We start from the raw sequence: 22,014 nt of genomic DNA on the forward strand, positions 1-22,014 counted from the left end.
AGACTGTGCAAAGTACCCATCGTCCTATTTTGCCCATAAGAGAAGAATCACCTTTTCACCCGCCCCCCACCTAACAATGCTAGATAAAGGGCAGGATAATGAAAAGGGGGTGACATGTTTAATCATCATTGGCATATGGGTTCTTAAGATCCATGAAGAGGACAGTAGGTAAATTACTTTGATTTATTTGAGAAACTAGCTTAAATTAGAAGATATATGAAGTAATTTATCCTTCTTTTGGTTGGAAACTATTTCAATATTGTATTATTTGTTATTAACTATAGTTACTGTAATGTAATTTATTCAGTTATAAGGAAGAAAATGAAAATTTCTTCACATCATACAACAGAGTGATAGCTATTTTTAAATTTATTTATTCATATAAAGTTAAATGAATTCTCACATACTCACACCTGTTTAATCTGTGGAAATCTTTCATCATGCTTATTTTCACTCTTTTCTTTCTTTCTTTCTTCTTTCTTGTCTTCACCCAACACTAACTGATATGCACTCTAACATTCAGTTCTCAATACCCTCATATAATAGAAAGCTTATTATGTGTATGTATGTGTTTCTTCAGAATAGAAATGTTATATACACATTTTTAGGTACTTTGCTTTTTCATTTTAAAAAATACTTGATGGAAATATTTAAAGATCCTCAGGTGTAGATCTAAAGCCATTTTAAAAATATTTTCATTCATTATATCCCAAAATCTAATGAACCTGAAAATTTTTTCGAATGTTTTAGTTTATGTGGCTAACTCATCTGTGATTTGTCTATTCCTAATTTTGTTAATTTTTTCAATTTGAATCTTTTCTTTTTCTTATCTATTTGAAGAAATATTATTAAGATTACATTAGTATTATTTTATGTATCAGCCTTTATTTTGATAGATGGCAGTAAAGTTCCATGATCTATAAATTATTCACTGATTGTATTAATGATATACTTTTTATACAGATGCTTAAATGTTATGTAATTAAAAATCTCTCTACCATTTTGATAGCTAATGGTTATCCTAATATAAGTAAGACCTCAAAGATTTTATATTCTATATACAGTGATCTACATTCCTTTATAATGTTGCATTTTTAGATAGTTTTTCTAAATGGGTCACAAATATTTTGTAGCTGTTTTGTCTCTAAAAGCTTAAGACCATATTAGCAGTCAACATTTAGATAGAGAACATGCTCATAAGTAAAGTAGCAATTTAAATATTAAGAGTTATCTGTCTAAATCAATAGTAGAAATCATTGTAAACAATAAAACCTGAGATCACTTAAAAAGACAAGAACATGATAATCAACACAAAGATGCCCATTAAAAAAATTGTTAAGAATGTTTCAGAAGTTCCTATGAATCTTCTAAGATAAAAAAATCAAAATAATTCTTCTAAACATTGAGGATAGAGAGACAAATCTCGCCAATGCTTTGGTGATATATTTGAATATGCAAAAGATTATATTAAATTAAAAAACTGTCAAATTGATGAGTGTATCAATTTTATTTTCATAACCCTTCACTGCATAAAAATTAAATAATAAAAACTTAATATGCAGGGAGAAATATCAATAACCTCAGATATGCAGATGATACCACCCTTATGGAAGAAAGTAAAGAAGAACTAAAGAGCCTCTTGATGAAAGTGAAAGAGGAGAGTGAAAAAGTTGGCTTAAAGCTTGACATTCAGAAAACTAAGAGCATGGCATCTGATCCCATCACTTCATGGCAAATAGATGGGGAAACAGTAGCTGACTTTATTTTTTGGGGCTCCAAAATCACTGCAGATAGTGATTGCAGCCATGAAATTAAAAGATGCTTACTCCTTGGAAAGTTATGACCAAACTAGACAAGATATGAAAATGCAGAGACATTACTTTGCCTACAAAGGTCTGTCTAGTCAAGGCTATGGTTTTTCCAGTGGTCATGTATGGATGTGAGAGTTGGACTATAAAGAAAGCTGAGTGCCAAAGAATTGACGCTTTTGAACTGTGGTGTTAGAGAAGACTACTGAGAGTCCTTTGAACTGCAAGGAAATCCAACCAGTCCATCCTAAAGGAGATCAGCCTGGCGTGCTGCAGTTCATGGGGTTGCAAAGAGTTGGACACGACTGAGCAACTGAACTGAACTGAATGTGCTTTGTACTCTCTTTCCCAGGCTTCTCTGTTGGCTAAGTGGTAAAGAATCTGCCTGTCAATGCAAGAGATGTGGGTTTGATTCCTGAATGGCGAGGATCCCCTGGAGAATAAAATGGCAACCCACTCTAATATTCTTGCCTGGGAAATCCCATGGACACAAGAGCCTGGCGGGCTGTAGTCTATGGGATCACAAAAAGAGATGGACATTACTTAGCAACTAAACAACAACTGTCTCTCTCAGGAAGGGAGATGTATATAGAGCATAATAATCACAAACTATAATTAATTTTAACAAAATTAATATGATATATGATAATCTGATAATCATCAGTATTTGTTTAAAAGTATATTGTGATTTTTTACTTATAATTATCATTACCGTCACTACATAGTAATGATTCTTCAAAATGAATTCAAGTTCATCTTTCTTTCCTATGATTTTCCTTGCTTCTAATGCATGAAATGAGCAGCCATGTTCCTGATACTATCATAAAAAGATCTATCTTAACCCTTGCAATTCTTAGGACAGGTTTTTTTTTTTTTAATTTAATCTATATTGAAGTCTAAAAATAATCATCATTTCCATTTTCTTGTTTTCTCTTTGAAATGGCTGAGGCTTTTTGTATGTGTGTGGTCATGGTCATTGCCCTGTGGCCCAGGGATTTCAAGAATACAACATACAGAGTGAGTTTCCAGGACTAAAAGAGTATTTCCTACAGATTTCTCTAGGTTTCAAGAAACACCCAAAGAAGAAATAATCTTCAGTAATGTCCTTGTCCAGTTCACTTTGGCTTATTTAAACCCGCCCCCCCACCCAGTAATGGAAAGTTATAAGAATTACAATTAAACATTCCTGAAATTTACTCAGGGATTACTCCACACTGCTGCTTTCTACTATGCAGCTTTCTACTTTCTACTCTGCTTTCTTACTATTATGTCCCTTCTCATCTCCTCTCTGTCTCTATGTCATCTGACTTTGACTACTATTCTTCCAGTCTAGCCTGGTTCAAATTGCTTCCATTCACTATACCCTTACTTTGATTTGACTCTGCTAAACCATTCATGATATTTCTTTTCATTTCCCTATGCTGCCACCAAAAACAAGGTACATTATGATTCTGAACTCATTCCAGACCCTCAGGACACAGCTCCAGCTAAACCTTAGGCAACCTCTGGACAGGGACAAGTATTATAGAAGAATTCAATACATCGGCAAGAAGGCCAATGCTGAAACTGATTTTCTTTCCAAGGCTCTGGCCTATTTAGTCAAGGCCTATTAAATGCCATGCAATTTGTTATTTTCTAAAAGTGAAACTTTCAGCCCTCCTGCAGCATTCCATTATGGTGAAGATTACTTTTAAAGTAATTCTAGGTCACTGTCTCCTCAGATGTTGGAGTTGTATAATTTTTTTCAAGAAGCTTTTCTATATTACATACATTTTATAAGATTGAGAGTGAATAAGAAAGTTTTATGGAATGCATGCCAAAAGAAAAAGTGTCATTTTAATTTGCTCCTGTAAGGCTTCCCACATTTCTTATTTCAAGTAGAAATTAAAAACACACACACACACACTTAAATGCTAAATAGAAAATAAGAAAAGTTTTAATTTTATATCAAGATTTTGTATTGTGAATTATCATATTATAGTTAGTGCCTCATAATGGTATTTTCTAGAAAAGATTTTGAAGAAGTATGGCTGTCAGAGTTATTGAAAGATATTTTCTATATGAGAATTTATTCAGATTGGTTATTATTGTATTATATTTATTTCTTATTATCAAATTATTTTAGTTTTTGTTAGAAAAAAATTAAGTACATAAGCAGGTGTTTCAAAATTAGATTTAAGGAGACATTTTAATATCAAAGTTGTTTTTATGTAGTCAACTCAGGGTTTAGCTCCATTGCATTTCTAGCTTTGCCCCTAAGCCAGTGTTAGGTTGTCATTCTGTTTGCCCTTTAGCAGCTATTTATATTTAATGTTAGTGTGGGATTTTTCCTCAGTTGAAACTATTACTCGACCCATTTTGGCAGAAGAAACACTGCAGGTTTTGGTTCATAGCCTCTCGATTCTGAGTGGGTTACTACAGTGATATTCACTATGTCTTTTCCTGATATCTATTATTTCTTGGTGAATTTAATTCCATAGAAAAATACAGTCCATATTTTCTTTGCTGTCCATATTTTCCTACTTGGTCAGCAAACAAATAAATTCCATTTTCAAACAAGAACAAGATATCAATTTAATTCACACTTTGACCTTCAGATTCCCCTTGGCTATGCAGGGTTTACTGTATCTAAGCAACCCCATCTCTAGTTTTTCATCACTGGCAGAGATGGCTCTGGAATAATGGGTAAAAATCAGACCACAGGAGGATGTCCCTCAAAAAGGAAAAGAATCACTGAGAGGTTGTGAATTTACCAATTTACCAATTATCTTTTATATGTGAAATATCTGAGATTGTTTTTATTTCTAGGCTCTTATAATACTGAACAGATGTCATCTGATAATTCAGTTCTGGGCCAGGTCTCATGCACAGAACAGTGCATATATTTACAGAAGTTGTTTGTTCTTCAACACCTTTTAACTGATTATTTGTACATATAAAAGGAGCAAAAGTGAATGCCTTCCATGTAATGTCAACTTCACAAGTATGATGCTTAAAAAGAAATGTTTTCACTGTATGATGTTACTTGAAACCAGTGGGTGAATATATTTGTATGGCATTTTATTCTAACTCCATTGATTTACTGGGATATACTGAGAGTACGTCTATAAACCCCTACAATATAAATCCACAAATTTATTATTTTAGGAAATAAATCTATAATATTTTCAGCAACCTATATATCAAAAAATTCATACATGTTCTAATAGTAACCAGTGTTTTATTTTAACTCCTCATTTGACTTACTTTCTCCAATTAAGAGTACTTCCATATTTCTGAAAAACACACAATAGAAAGTAGTATTTTCCACAAGTTCTATCTTCTTTCAGTTCAGTTCAGTTACTCAGTCATGTCCAACTCTTTGCAACACCATGGACTGAAGCATGCCAGGCTTTCCTGTCCATCACCAACTCTCAGAGGCCACTCAAATTCATGTCCACCGAGCCAGTGATGCCATCTAACCATCTCATCCTCTGTCATCCCCTTCTCCTCCTGCCTTCAATCTTTCCCAGCATCAGAGTGTTTTCAAATCAGTCACTTCTTTGCATCAGGTGTCCAGAGTATTGGAGTTTCAGCTTCAGCATCAATCTTTCCAATGAATATTGAGGACTGATTTCCTTTAGGATGGACTGGTTGGCTCCCCTTGCTGTCCAAGGCACTCTCAAGAGTCTTCTCCAACACTATAGTTCAAAATCATCCATTCTTTGGCACTCAGCTTTCTTTATAGTCCAACTCACATCCATACATGACTATTGGAAAAACCATAGCTTTGACTAGATGGACCTTTGTTGGCAAAGTAATGTCTCTGCATTTTAGTATGCTGTGTAGGTTTGTCATAACTTCTCTACCAAGGAGAAAGGGTCTTTTAATTTCATGGCTGCAGTCACCATCTGCAGTGACCTTGGAGCCCAAGAAAAAGTTTCTCACTGTTTCCATTTTCCCCATCTATTTTCCATGAAATAATGGGACCAGATGCCATGATCTTAGTTTTCTGAATGTTGAGTTTTAAGCCAACTTTTTCACTCTCCTGTTTCACTTTCATCAAGAGGCTCTTTAGTTCTTCTTTGCTTTCTGCTATAAGGGTGGTATCATCTGCATATCTGAAGTTATTGATATTTCTCCCGGCAATCTTGATTCCAGCTTGTGCTTCATCTAGCCTGGCATTTTGCATGATGTACTCTGCATATAAATTAAATAAGCAGGGTAGTGATATGCAGCCTTGATGTACTCCTTTCCTTATTTGGAACCAGTCTGTAGTTCCATGTTCAGTTGCTTCTTGACCTGTATACAGGTCAAACCGGATATGGGAAGATTCAACATTGACATTTTAGGAATCAGTGAACCAAAATGGACTGAGATGGGTGAATTTAACTCAGATGAGTATTATATCTACTACTGTGGGCAAGAATCCCTTAAAAGAAATGCAGTAGCCATCATAGTCAACCAAAGAGTCCAAAATGCAGTACTTGGATACAGTCTCAAAAATGACAGAATGATCTCTGTTTGTTTCCAAGGCACACCATTCAATATCACAGTAATCCAAGTCTATGCCCGAACCAGTGATGCTGAAGAAGCTGAAGTTGAATGGTTTCATGATGACCTACAAGACCTTCTATCTTCTTTAGGGAACCTTATTTTACCACTGAATTTGTACTTTTAATATCCTTTAATTGCTTTGCAAAAAAACTTGGATAATTTTCTGTACATCACACTGCTCCTGTATAACTTAAATAAAATAAAATATATGATAGGGTGTTTCTGCAAAAAACAAGAAGTAACATTCAAATTCCTCAGGTTTATAGATATCACCCAACCTTTGCTTTCTGCAAACAGTTTAGTGGAAAGCTCCACAAAGTATGCACTGCTTTTAATTATTAGTCGAGTCATATAGTAACTGATCTTTTCTTGCAATTGCAATTTAGGCTGCTTAACAAGGAAAATCATGTCTTATTTTTCATCACCAAAAAGATTCATTTCATTAATTATAAATAAGAACATTCTATCAATCTATCTGTCATCAGAATGAGAGAGAGAAAAATAAACAAAGACTGAAAGGGATATTTTTACAACAGTGTTTTGGGTACTAGGAATATAAGCATTGGGATCATATATCTTCCAGGAACATACATTTTAGTGTAGCGAGACAGAAAATTAAAATTTCCATAAATAAGATAATTTCAGGCACTAATACATACATGCTGAAGACAGCATACAGTGAGTAATATGAGTGAAAATGAATGAAGGGGTTTGTTGGTTAGTCAAAGGAAGGCTTCTTTGAAGAAGGTCATTTGAATTGAGACCTGAGTAATAAAATGGAAGGCTAAAGAAATTGCAAATATAAAAAAGCTGAAAACAGAAAAGTTCGGCACATTTTTATAAAAGAAGCACTGTGGAAAACCTCTGTCTAACTTACTGCTTCAGGAACATTTTAGTTTCAGTATTCTCCTTCAAGTGTACTTTGATGGAGCTTTGGAGTTAATTCTCACAGTTTGGTGGTGGCTTAGTCCCTAAGACATGTCCAACTCTTTGCAATCCCGTGGACTGTAGCCCACCAGGCTCCTCTATCTAGGAGATTTCCCAGGCAAGAATACTGGAGTGGGTTACTATTTTCTTCTCCAGGGACCTTTCTGACTCAGAGATAATACCTAGATCTCCTGCACTGCAGGTGAATTCTTTACCATCTGAAATGCCAAGGTAGCCCAATTCTCATGGTGTATAGATAGATTATATATTTTATGCACTTATATTAATTATTTCTGTCAAGGTGCAGCCAGAGAAACAGAGCTCATGTTGTGGTTAAATTAAAGGAATTTAATACAGGGAGCTAGTCACAAATGGATTGGAAGTGAAACAAGGGAAGGGGATGCAACTCAGAATGGAGAAAACATCAAGAAACTTCTAACATGAATAATTCTCCCTCTGTGTTCAGTCTTGAATTCTACAATTATCTGTTGAACATCTGTTCATGCTATATGCTGAGAGAAACACCAAAATGAATGAACCATGGCACTTATGCTCTAGAATCTGAGTCATAAAACATACAAGTGATCTGAAATAGGAACACTTGTCCTGTGGGTTTTCAAAGAAATAAAGGGTCAATTCCAGTTGGAGATTCAGGAATAAACTTAAAATAGAAGGTGACATTTGAGCAGAATCTTAAACTATTTTGATATGGAGCGCTCATGTTGGGAACAGCATGGATAAAGGGCTGGATCTGGGGAGATATAGGTGTTTAACAGTGAATGATAAGCATTTTAGTTTGGCTAGAGCAGTATATAATGGAAGTATTGGGAAACAGAAGGGAGAGACAGTAAACTATAGCCAAATCTTGAAAAACCTTTGCATTCCAAGCTTCAGAATATAGACTTCAGAAATCAAGCCATGGGTTGCAAACCATGACCCACAGATCAAATCTGGACTGATGTTTGTTTTCGTTAGGCTCATGAGAAAAGATTTTTTTTTCCAAGCAGATAAACAATTGCAATCTATCTGACGATAAAGAACACTCATTTTGAACCCCAATTAAGTAAAATCTTATCTTCTCCCTAAAGAGCATTCCATTATTCTCCTTAGAGTCATATTACCAAAAGTACTCTTATTATTATATATTAAATTTTGTCAAGAAAAAATGTTAAAAAAAATCAGAAGAATAAAGCCAGATGTTCTAGAGTTCAGGGAATGAGAAAAATAGTGATGGAAGGGACAGTCAGACAAGGAAGTGAGAAAAAGTGGCCTTACTCATCCATAATGATATAAAATTAAAGAACTCCAAAAGGCAAGGAGCTAGAGTTAGATTTTTATTGCAACTGTACCACTTGTTGCTCAAGGTTTTTGACAGATTTTATAATAGTTGGAAGTGGAAATGCTCAGACATGTCTGACTCTTTGCAACCCCATGGACTGTAACCCACCGGGCTCCAAGCTTCTCTGTCCATGGAATTTTTCAAGTAAGAATATTGGAGTGGGTTGTCATTTCCTATCCAGGGGATCTTCCCAACCCAGGAGTAAAATCCATATCTCCTGCACTGGCAAAAGGATTCTTTACCACTGCACCACTTGTGGTAGCCGAATAGTCATCTATTTGGCTATGCCAGGTATTAGTTGAGGCATGCAGGACCTAGTTGCCCAACCAGGGATTGAACCCAGGCCCCCGACACTGGGAACATAGAATCTTAGCTTCTAGACCACTGGGAAAGTCCCCAGAGTTTCACAGAAGTGGTGTTCTGAATTAAATATATAGAATCAGGGACAAGTAAAATATTAATGAACATTATTCTACTTCCTATGTCTTTTTATTTTTCTGTTTCCTTTCAGTAAGTACCTGTGAATTAATTGATTAGGATAACCAGTTCAAATATTTTCTAAGTAAACAGCTGACCATCTGATTCCCCATTTCTTAAAAAAAAAAAAGTATTTAATTATCAATTTCCTTGTTCTCTATTAGAGCATTGTTGTAGAGTTCTAATGTTTTTCTAATTGAAACTCCACTTTTCCCCCATATTTAGCTACAAGTCTACTTGTGCTGTGCTGGTTCATTAGCTAATTGAATTCAGTAGAAAAGTAACATATATATTTAGTTAAGTTGTGTGGTCGTTAATGTCATACACTTCCTTTCTAGTTTGAATACTTTACTTTTGACTGGTATTTTTGGATATAAACAGCAATAGGATTCTAAAGGGCTTCCTAGGTGGCTCAGTGGTAATGAATCTGCCTGCCAAGCAGGAGACAGATTCCATCCCTGGGTCTGGACGTTCCCTTCAAGAAGGAAATGGCAACCTTCTCCAGGATTCTTACCTGGGAAATGCTGTAAATAGAGGAGTCTGGTGGGCTACAATTCATGGGGTCGCAAAGTCAGACACAACTTAGTGACTAAACAACAACAAAGGATTCTGAAAGTGAGCTGCTCAGTCATTCGAGTTTTGATATTTGGAAATATTTTTTCACAAAAGTACAATCATAGTTTTCAACAATAAGAATCAAAAGAACACCTAAGGATGCCCTATTTCATGAGTTGACCAGTGCATTGTAGGTTCAAATGCAATACAAAGAGTTGTCTTAGTAAAGTTACAAAGCAAGTAATATGAGATTGCTACATCCATTGAGACATTGCCCATGTCTCTGTTAAAATATGGAGAAAGAAATACAGGTCAGGAAGTGGGGTAAATTGCCAGAGAGGGTTGGAAGAGTGTTATTATTATTTTTTTGCATAAATCTTTATTATACATTAAAAAAAATCCTGTTTTTTTTTTTCAAAATGAAGATTACCTAAAACTATCCTCACATGTATCATGATTATATTTGTTTTCTGAGATCAGACCCAACAACTGCAACTGTTTTCTTTTTTTTTTTAATCAAATGTTTCTTGTGCAAGTATAATGGTATCCACATTTTGAAAAATGTTAGTAGTGGAAAATAAGTACATTCTATGTAGAAGACATACCTGTTACTAAAGCAGGAATGGGAGAGAAAAAACTATTACATTGAACTTCTGAAGAAAAATTGAAAAGTTCTGTGAATGCTTCCAGAGACCCTGTGGGCAAATATCAAGAATACCATTTGGGAAAGATTTATGAAGCATCTATCAGTGCGCTGCAGGCATCCGCATCCGGAGTTATCAACAGCTCCCCTGTTGTGGTTTAAAGTAGTAGTCTTTACTGCAGGGACAAAATAGATGTCTGAAAACAGGCTGGGTCATACTTTTTCAAGCATTAAAACTAAATGTCTCACTTCGTGCTTCCACAAAAAGAGCTAAATTCTTCTGGAGTCCTTCTTATGCTGGGGTTTAAATGTCACTAATGGTTTAGTTTGTGGGGAAGCTCCCATTTTATTTGTGACTCAGGCACTACCTGTATGAGTTGGGTAAGAATGCATGGGAAACTATGATCTAGGCTGTTGCTATGTATGCATTGCCAAGTGTCATATACTATTTAGTGAGGCAGACATAAGCCCACCAAGCCTATCTATCAAAAAATAAAACTTTATAAAGCATTAGAACCTTATTGTATTAATATTAGTGTATCCTGATGAACATTTCCATTTTTTGTCCAAATTTCTTTTTATAAATGTTCTATATGTCAAGAAGAGACCCACCTAATCTTTATAAGTTCCTCTCATTACTGGTTAAGTAACACAGAATGACCTTGGGATGAGACGATGGGCATTTTTGGCAACAAGAGATGCTTCTTTTTCTTCACCCAACTTTTAATGACAAGAAACAGATCAAAAGTATATGGTATTTTGTTTTCCAAACCAATATCCAATAGGATAAGTTCAGCCTTATCAATTCCTGTCGATGCAATTCTCCAGGCAAGAATAGTAGTGTGGGTGGTCATTCCCTTTTCCAGGGCATCTTCCCAACCCAAGGATTGAATCTGGATCTCCTGCACTGCAGGTGAATTCTTTATCATCTAAGCCACCAGAGAAGCCAGTTACTATTAGTAGTAACTATTATATGCCATGCTAAATTGCCTCAGTCGTGTCGGACTCTTTGTGACCCTATGGACTGTAGCGTGCCAGGCTCCTCTGTCCGTGGGATTCTCCAGACAAGAATACTGAAGTGGGTTGCTGTGCCCTCCTTCAGGGGATCTTCCCAATCCAGGGATCAAACCCACGTCTACTGCGACTCCCACATTATAGACAGATTCTTTACAACTGAGCCATTGGGGAAGCCCCATAATATAATAGTATATTAATATGCTAACTGTAAAGGATAAAGTGTATAGTTTAGTTTTATAAGACATATTCAAAAATGAAGGAAAATGCAATAATTATTTTTAAATATTTATGTAGAATAAAGGTCTAATCAATATCTGAAATTAATATAAAAACACTGAATTAATTCCATTTATTTTTTAAATCTTATTTTTTTCTAATTCTGAATTAAAAATTTGTTTTTCTCTGGTATGCCCAACTCCCAGTAAAACTTATCACCAGTCATTATTTTTCTAAAATTTGTCTCTTTCTTTGGATGTTCCTATCAGATTTATTTTGCTATAATCATTTTACTCACAAAATTCATTCAATAGCCACAGTTTTCTCATTGAGTAAATGGCATTTGAGTATCTGCAATGTATAAGACATAAAGTAAGGCACTAACAGTGAAAGAAATAATAATGATCCTTCTGTTTAATTTATGTTACTACTATTAGAAAGAAAATTATGCATAAGTAAGACATTTAAAAACTAATATTTAGTATTAACCTGAGATAGTCACTGCAAAGGACTGCAAAAGTTACATTTTTAAGCCAAGAAATGGTCTTAAGATTGAATTGATATGAAATTAATTGATACAATTTAAATGTAAATCAATGTTGCTATTATACACTTAGAAGGCTGAATTAGTATTCATATTACATTTTGGAGCACAATTTCAGACTTTGGTCTTTCCAGCTGTGATGGCAGCGTGCTTTCCTCTGCACTTCACTGCTCTATAATGTACAGTGAAGTAAGACTTCTGAACAATAGACTGCTGAAGGTTAAAGCTATAGCCAGGACCATAGTGAGGAAAGAACAATTATGTTTCTATTTGGAAAAGTTAGAAAAGAGGTTTTCTCTTGGCGTGTTAATCTTATTCATAAGTGAAAACATAGTTTTATCTAACACCTCTTTTATCCTCTTATTTTCCTGCTCATAAACCTATAGTGGGAAGGTCTGGATTGAAATGGCAGGTAGCTTTAGGTACTGGATTTATCTTTACCCATGACCATGCTGAAATATTTGTAAAGACATAAAAAGAGATAAGAAGTGACACCAGCACTGGAAACAAAAAATCTAAGTCAGATTTGTGCAACAACAGCTATAAGATTGCTGCTGTTTTGAAATAAAGAATGAAAAACTCCACAGACATAAAATTAGAAATTCAGGTTCCCACCACAGAAATGGGAACTTCACAGTCATAAAGGCACCAAGCAATCAAAACACTGGTTGAGATACATGTGAATCCCAAGAAATATTCTGGAGCATTGAAGGAGAAGAATATTTTATATTCAAGATAAAAAGGAAAAAAATGTTATTAAGAACAGATATTAAAAGAAACATGTTATCTATTTTAAAGCTTTGAATTTCAAATAAAAATAAAAAATAAAATATATAAATCATGAGATTAAAGGTGAAATAAAGCTACTGATAGAGTAGAAAGTAGAACTGGAATAATAAAACTAACTAATTTCAGGAACCATTTCTCTGTCACAAGTAATGGGGTTTGAGAATATTTTAACCATGGCACATCTTCTTTCAGAATCAGAGCCAATCCTCCCAAACTATGCTGCTGCTTTTCAACTAATTTATGGAATGTTCTAAATCCTTTGTTGTCATTTCAACAATTTTCATACCATCTTCACCAGGGATAGATTCCACCTTAAGAAACCACTTTCTTTGCTTATCCATAAGAAGCAACTCTTCAGTTGTTGTAGCTGGTTTAATCTTCTATCCAGACCACTAAAACTTTCCTCATATTAGCAATAAGAATGTTTTGCTTTCTAATCATTCATGTGTTCACAAAATTAACATTTTGAATTTCCTTCAAGAACTTTTCCTTTGCATTCACTACATGCCTAGCTGTTTGGCCGAGGAAACCTTGCTTCCATCCTATCTTGGCTTTTCACCTTCACTAAGTGTAATCATTTCTACCTTTTGTTCTAAAGTGAGAGACTGCCATTCTTCCTGCTGCTTGAACACTTAGAGTCCATTGTAGGGTTATTAAATGGCCTAAGCTCAACAATGTTGTGTATCACAGAATTAGGAGGCCCAAAATGAGTGAGAAGGATCAGGGAACAAAGAGTTGTGGAGCAATCAGAACACTTACACCATTAATTAATTAAGTTGCACCATCTACTATATGGGCACAGTTCCTGGTGCTCCAAAACAGCTGCAATAGTAACATTAAAGATTATTGACTGTGGATCACTATAACAAACATAGTGATAATGAAAATGTCTGAATTACTGAGAGGGTTACCAAAATATGATACAGAGACAAAAAGTGAACAAATGATTTTGGAAAAATGTTTCTGATAGACTTGTTTGACACGGGTTTGCTTCAAAGTTCCAATTTGTAAAAGATGCAGTGTCTGTGAAGTACAGTGAGGCAAAGTGCCATAAAATGAGATATGCCTGTACCCAGAAAATTTCTGATTTACTATTTTATTTCAAGATACAAGCAAATTTCAGTAAGACCAATAAAGAAAAACTGTAAAGGAACCAAACACTAGATAGAGCTCAGATTTCTGATCCATAGAAACAAAACTGGATAACAATGGAGTCAAGTTTGTGAACAGAGAAAGTTTGTGAAATGGAGACCCTAATATTCAGTCAATACTTTTCATTCGGCCATTAACATTCTCATACATACAAGCATTCACATTTTCTCACTGAAAAAAATATTCAAGGACATATGTTAGTTAGTTGACTGGTCAATAAAAGTAAAGATTTTAAAAATAAGTAAATCATGATATAAGTATTTATTTATGTGTATTAAAATAAAATATAAATCAATGAAAATTCAATTTAATATTTATAAATATATTATGCAACTGAATGTAGGAATATAAAATAATTTTTAAAGGAAATGAAAAATGAAAAAAATTATAGTGTAGTTCTCAATTCTCAAATTTTATTAAAAAGTGTAGCATTTTTGTAGTGTGTGTGTGTGTGTGTGTGTGTGTGTGTGTGTGTTTAGGACTAGGAAGTAGATTTGTGACAAATTAGAGATTTGTCACAAACCTGCTTGTCAACGCAGGAGACATAAAAGATGTGGGTTTGATGCCTGGCTCAGGAATATTCTCTGGAGAAAAGCATGGCAAACCACTACAATATTCTTGCCTGGAGAATCCCATGGACAGAAAAGCCTGGTAGGCTACAGTCCATAGGGTTTCACATAGTCAGACATGACTGAAGTGACTTAACATGCGAAGTAATATAAGCAACTTCGATGTACAACTATACAGCATAATTATAGCATTAGTGGAGGTTGCATCATTGCAAATTGTGTTTTTGAAAAGCAAATGTATTGGTTTAGAACAGTGGTATAATGTGGGGTAAAAATAATCAACAAACTTTAGATATGCAAAGTGGTGAAATATCACTGTGGAAATAGACAGATAGATAGATGCTAGATATATAGATAATTCTGATAGAAAATACCTCAAACCAGTAACAGTAGTTATTAGTGGATTGTAGAGTTTTAAATATTATTTATTTCTGTGATAACATAAAAAGTTGAAAGTAATCGACTTGGCCCATGCCTCCCACCTTAATACATTTTAAAAATATTCACAAGGAGGAGAATATTTAAAAATATATGACACTTTTTCAAACAATTTGATATTTCTGACATTTGAAAAGAGCAAAACTAATTAAAGAAAAACAGAAACGGTGGTTTAGGTTCTTAAGGAAGACACTGAGTATATATATATCTATATGAGAGTATTGTGGACACCTTAGATTTGTTTGTCCTTTCTATGTTAGCTAACATATAGTAAACAGACAAGAATCTGGCTCAGTTCAGTTAAGTTCAGTCACTCAGTCGTGTCCAACTTTTTGCAACCCCATAGACAGCAGCACGCCAGGCCTCCCTGTCCATCACCAACTCCCAGAGTTTACTCAAACTCATGTCCATCGAGTCGGTGATGCCATCCAACCATCTCATCCTCTGTTGTCCCCTTCTCCTTCTACCTTCAATCTTTCCCAGTATCAGGCTCTTTTCCAATGAGTCAGCTCTTCACATCAGGTGGCCAAAGTATTGGAGTTTCAGCTTCAACATCAGTCCTTACAATGAATATTCAGGACTGATTTCCTTTAGGATGGACTGGTTGGATCTCCTTGCAGTCCAAGGGACTCTCAAGAGTCTTCTCCAACACCGTAGTTCAAAGGCATCAATTCTCCGGTGCTCAGCTTTCTTTATAGTCCAACTCTCACATCCATACATGACCACTGGAGAAACCATAGCCTTGACTAGACAGACCTTTGTTGGCAAAGTAATGTCTCTGCTTTTTTAATATGCTGTCTAGGTTGGTCATAACTTTTCTTCCAAGGAGTAAGCATGTTTCAATTTCATAGCTTCAGTCACCATCTGCAGTGATTTAAGAGCCCCCCAAAATAAAGTCTGCCACTGTTTCCCCACCTATTTGCCATGATGTGATGGAACCGGATGCCATGATCTTAGTTTTCTGAATGTTGAGCTTTAAGCCAACTTTTTCACTCTCCTCTTTCACTTTCATCAAGAGGCTCTGGAAACTAGCTAAATATTTTCAAAAACTTCTGAGAAAATGGTGTACTTAAATATAATGAGATGAGAATAACAATGTCCACAAATTGACTTTGTCATTGATGTTAATATTTGTGTAATGAATTTTCTTTCATGTAGTCTATATCTTACTTTTTTGTTAAAGGAAGAGTATAAAAAATTTAAATTTCAGTTGGATATTTAAGTAGATTTTTATGAAAGGTAATGAAAAGAGAAGTTTCTAAGTGCAAAGAGCATATCAAATTTAATGAACATAATTTAATAATAAATAAGTTCAATTATTTAGGTATTAAAGGATATAATTTATTAAAATTTAAAATCAGTTAATTATCAGTGCTAGAATATATTTATAGTTGATGGTGAAGTTTTTACTATTTAACATAACTATTCTCTTTCTAAATGCTATAAAATTATTCAATTAAAATACAGACCACAAATCTAAGCAATGATGAGTCCAGTATCACATACATAGAAGGGTAAATGTTAGAATCAGTCAAAATTAAGAATTATAATAATTAAAGATAATAAGCCAGAGATACTAGTCATTCTATGAGCTCAGTTTACCTTTCCAAAGTTGTCTCTGAATATATTTGTTTTTATTTTTTCTACCATACTAGGGAAAACTGTCTATAGATCATTCTTGGAGATTTTTATAATACCTTGATTTAATTTTAAACACTTAAGCTATTTCAGTATAATATTATATGTATGTTACTCATGTGAATATATCACTCAAATGCTGAGTTGAAGGATATTTAAATTTTAAACAGAGTCTGTTATCTGTATCTCAAGTCTGAAGATTTTACTAAGTAGGGAGTGAAAGAAAAATTGTGGGCCTTTCCTGGTGACTCAGTTGGTAAAGGCTCTGCCTGCAACACAGAGACTTGAATTCAATCCCTGGGTTGGGTAGATACCCTGGAGCAGGGCAATGGCAACCCACTCCAGGATTCTTTCCTGGAGAATCTCCAAGGACAGAGGAGCTGGGTAGGTCGCAGTTTATGGGGTCACAAAGAGTCGGACATGACTGAGCGGCTAAGCACAGCATGACACCCAGCACACTGGGTGAGAACAGCAGTGGTCAAATGGATTTAATGTAGTAATTTTGATATTGATTTAGCATTTTCATGGTTCTAAATCCACATTAAAAAAATGAATGGAATGTAAGTTATCCCTGGCTTCCCAGAAGGCACAGTGATAAAGAATCCACCTGGCTATGTAGGAAATTTAAGAGAGGTAGGCTTGATCCTTGGGTCAGGAAGATTCCCTGGAGAAAAAAATGACAACCCACTCTAGTATTCTTGCCTGGAGAATCCCATGGACAGAAGAGCCTGGTAGGCTACAGTCCATGCAGTCACAGAGAGTCAGACATGACTGGGCATGTGCAAACATACACATGAGTTATCCCCACAAAGAGCTCTTTATTTTTAGGAAAATATTGATAGTATTTAGACCACTGAGAGCCCATTAGAGAAAATGATTTGGACAGAGCCTCTAAGAAGTATATGAGCTCTAAATTATTGGTCAATGGTTACCTTCCATTATTAAAATGCCTGTAAACCTAATGTAACTTAATAGCATAACATTAAGTTTTGTGCATAACAATTAATATCATGGCTTTTTTGTTTTCACTTAGAATGCCACAACTTACATTTCTGCCAAGATTAGAAACTACAGATTTTGTAAAAGAGTGCATGATACATGTCAAGGTTATGTTAGTTGAGAAGAAATAACATATAAAAACATTGCAGTGATTCCTTAGAATGTGTATGAGATACTGAAACACACTCTATTTCCATTCAGAATTACCACTTGTATATTTGAACTGAGAGTTCCACAAACTTAAGGCAGTATTTTCTAAACTATGTTCTAAGGGTGTTAGTTCAAGAAGATGTTAATAAGTGATTCTAGAAATGGTACAAATAATGCCCCTTTCTTAGGCAGTTGTTAGGCAAACTAATACACTTAAATCTCTGAAACAAGTAGTAGAATGAATTAACATTTTTAAAATGTTATTTAATATGGTGTTTCCCAAACTTATCTCTGCAGAGTAAATGTTTGTCCTTCCAGCGTACCTATTATAATCTAGCACAGGGTTAGCAAACTACATCCTATTTGCCATCTATTTTTGTAAATAAAGTATTATTGCAACATAGTCATGTCTACTGGCTGCTTTTGTGTTACAATGGCAGACTTGAGTAGCTATAGCAGAGACTGCATGGCCAGCAAAGCCTAAGCATATTTATTATCTGGTCCTGATAGCAAAACTTGATGCCACTGGACATCAGAAATGCATTATATCTTTAAACAGAATATTCTTGCAGATAAGAGTATAATATATATAGTTATATATAATATGTATATTATATATAATATGTATATAAGTCACATGTATATATATGTATATATATATATACATGATATATATTAAGTTTAACTATATGAAACATACAATTGATTTATATTGACTTAAAACATAAAATTTTAAAACATTTATATTAATATAACTTATGTGAAACTTTAAGTCATCATTTAAGGAGAAAAGAATACAAATATACTTACAAATCTTGTCTAAAGCCAAAAACAAATACTATACTTGATAACCTTATATGTTTGATTAAATTATTTAGGAAATATTCAAAATTTATTAATATACTTCTTCCTTGCTCTCCTTTTAAGAGAAATTTGTGATATAAAGCTCTATGTACAAAGTTACTAAGTCTTTTCATTTGACTTTGAGGACATCTTGCTCCCCTTTCAGATTCAAAATTTAACTAATTTGTGGTGTTAAATTACACATTTTGAAATTTAACTTTACTCATTCAGGTGTTATCTGGCTGTCTAGACAACAATATGTGAGTGTCAATTCTCTCTGAGGTAATAAAACTGAACTAAGCTCTCTGATTTTTTTTTTTCCAGGAAGAACTGAACCCCATCATTGTTACACCACCCATCCAGGCCATTGATCAGGACCGGAATATCCAGCCACCATCAGACAGGCCGGGCATCCTCTATTCCATCCTTGTTGGTTTGTATCTTCTAACATTTCACATTCTCAACTATAGCTTTAAAATTGTGTAGGAAAAAAAGTTTCAATTTTTTTTAAAGTTTAATAACAAAGATTTTATTTTTAGAAATTTTATTGAAATTATTTTATATATAAATAAATTGTAAAAATAACCATTTAAAAATATTTTTTCCCTCAGTATTAGTCTCAGTGAAATGTGAACAATAAGTAGAAACACTTTGATTGAGGAGGCAAAACAACTTCAAAATAGTATGTATTCTGCTGTTGGTAGTTTTCTCTGTATCAACTCATAAAGAATTCTCTAAGAAAAAATTTAAAAAATCAATTTAAAAGCTTATACTATTTGATCTACTAGTATTTTATCATTGGTTGGATACCATTACCGTTAAATAATTCTAAAAATAGTGATTCCATTACATAATTCTAAAAAGTATATGACAATTATATAAGGCCTATTGGAGCCAACAAGAAGAAAGATTATGATTACCCCGAGAAAACATAACACATTATACCCTTTGGCTAAATTTTCCTTGAAGAATTTCAGAGAAGTCATTTTAACCCATTCTTGTGTATATTTGTTAGTCATACCAAAAGCAAAACTGATAAGAATCTCGTGTCACTTTTCTTAAACTGTTTTTGCTAAAATGTGGGTGTGGCTGTTTATTGTGTCTTGCCGTGCAGTTTTGTAAAGCCATTAAATTTATAGCTGTTTTCTCTTACTCATACTTTATTATGAGCCACAGGTAGAAAAGATATGCCCACTCTCACATTAGAATAGAATCCATCCACATTTTCATCTATTACTAGCACTTCTGTTGCTTTATTGCTTATTGTACATAAGTACCTTCTCCATTTGTGGTTTACTTTCGTATACTGTATGAAAAATAGATAAATTTTTATCATTTTATGCATGACTCTCCTATTAGGTAAATGCTCCTAACCAAAAATTTATTTTCCCCTAATTTTGCAGATGATTCCTTTATCATATACTTAATTTTCATGTGCAATTTTGACTCTTTCTGAATTTTTAAGTTTATTCAACTGGCATCATTTTTCTCCCCTTACATAAGCCCAGGAAAATTTTCTTTCTTGTTGAAGCAGAGGACTATAGCAATTAACACATTTTTAAATATAATTTACATCTTTAAACCTGGATTTGAATACAAGCTCTCTCTGACATTGTCTCTTTGACCTTGGACAGATTACTTAATATTGCAAATCTCCTCCTAAGTTTTCCTGGGTACAATGAGAACAATTTACAGTAGTATTGATGATTACTTATATAAAGCATTTAAGGGCTTCCCTGGTTGGTTAGATGGTAAAGAATCAGCTTGCAATGCAGGAGACCCAGGTTTGATCCCAGGCTTGGGAAGATCCCTTGGAGAAGGAAATGGTTACCCACTCCAGTGTTCTTGCCTGGGAAATTCCATGGACAGAGGAACATGCTGGGTACAGTCCATGGGGCTGCAAAGAGATGGATATGACTGAGAAACTAACAAACACACATAAATCACTTAGCACAATGACGGGTTCAATAACTGGCAGTCATGTTATATTTTATTCTTATCATTATCATTAAGCCAAATGCATATATTCCAGTTATATGGTTTGACTTTTCACTTTGTCTTCATTTTGAGAAAAAGAATGTTGTACTATACAAAGGAAGATGATACAATTTAAGAAAAATTCAGTTCACTAAAATCTGAATTTTAGAAATATCCTCTCTAGTAACTAAATAAAAATATTTTATTTAATATTTTACTGTTTTTATTTAAAGTGATTGATATAATTAGATGAATACTTATTTTAAGAAAAATGTTTGTCCCACTGTAACAGAATATTCTCATTTTAATATCCAAGCAACTTGATATTTGGTACAAATTACTAGTCATCTTTTGCTATATGTTGAAAGACCATGCAGGTTATAATTAAGATGTATGTACCATTAAATTACAATTTTATAATTCAAAATTTATTATCAATGAGCTTAATATCTCTTTTATGTAATGAAGCTTCAAATTAATTAAAGATTTCACTTAACAAAAGATATTTGGAAAATCATCCAAACAAGAAGTAATGCCATCCTCTTATTCATAAAGTAATTAGAGATAAATCACATTTTCATCTGCTTTCCCTAGACTATTTTGAAACTTAATTTACTAATGATTTTGTGAATTTGTTCCTCAGTTAATGAAAAGAAATAGATAAAGCAGGTATGCATATTACTTATTGTTCTCAATTATGTGCTGAAATGTCCATGTCTTTCAGGGACTCCTGAGGATTACCCACGGTTTTTTCACATGCATCCTAGGACTGCAGAACTTAGCCTCCTGGAGCCAGTAAATAGAGACTTTCACCAGAAGTTTGATTTGGTTATTAAGGTAAATTTAGCTAATTGCTTAATGTTCTTGTGTTTATAAATATAACTAATGTTCTAATGTTCTTGTGTTTTTTAACAAATTCTGTAGAGACTACTGTAGAGGTTTTTATACTATAAAAATGAAAATTAATTTGAACTGCAATTAGCCAATTTTTCTTTAAAATGGTGAAGTGCAACAGATAGAATAAATACATGGTGGTGCTTTTCTTTAACATAACTTTATATATTAAACTGCTATTCAAAAACTGAATATTTTTTTATGTAATAAATACCCTGATCAAAGGTATATGATTTACATACTATAATTTGTCACATCTTCTAATATTTAGTTTAGGTTTTGGTTTTTGGTTTGTCTGTTTGTTTCACCAAGTGGATTTAGCTTTTGACTACAAAAGCTTAACCAATGAATATATTTTAAAAGTACCTGGATTTATATATACATATTATTTTATTTTAATGGGGGCTCCCCTGGCAACTCAGATGGGAAAGAATCAGGCTGCAGTGCAGGAGACCTGGGTTCAATCCCTGGGTTGGGAAGATCCCCTAGAGAAGGGAATAGCA

At 33.9% G+C, this 22,014-nt stretch overlaps 1 protein-coding gene across 14 annotated transcripts in view; it reads left to right on the plus strand.

Annotated features, from left to right (window-relative positions):
* The window catches only part of PCDH15 (protocadherin related 15), a 767,128-nt gene that overhangs the window by 398,392 nt on the left and 346,722 nt on the right, over window positions 1–22,014 (plus strand). For all 14 annotated transcript variants that reach the window (XM_065919987.1, XM_065919986.1, XM_065919983.1 and 11 more), the window contains 2 exons: window positions 18,965–19,073; window positions 21,342–21,454. In XM_065919987.1, the coding sequence (XP_065776059.1) occupies window positions 18,965–19,073; window positions 21,342–21,454 (222 nt within the window). The remainder of the gene's footprint in view (window positions 1–18,964; window positions 19,074–21,341; window positions 21,455–22,014) is intronic.

This window comes from Muntiacus reevesi, chromosome 2, assembly GCF_963930625.1.
Source record: "Muntiacus reevesi chromosome 2, mMunRee1.1, whole genome shotgun sequence".
NCBI lineage: Eukaryota > Metazoa > Chordata > Mammalia > Artiodactyla > Cervidae > Muntiacus > Muntiacus reevesi.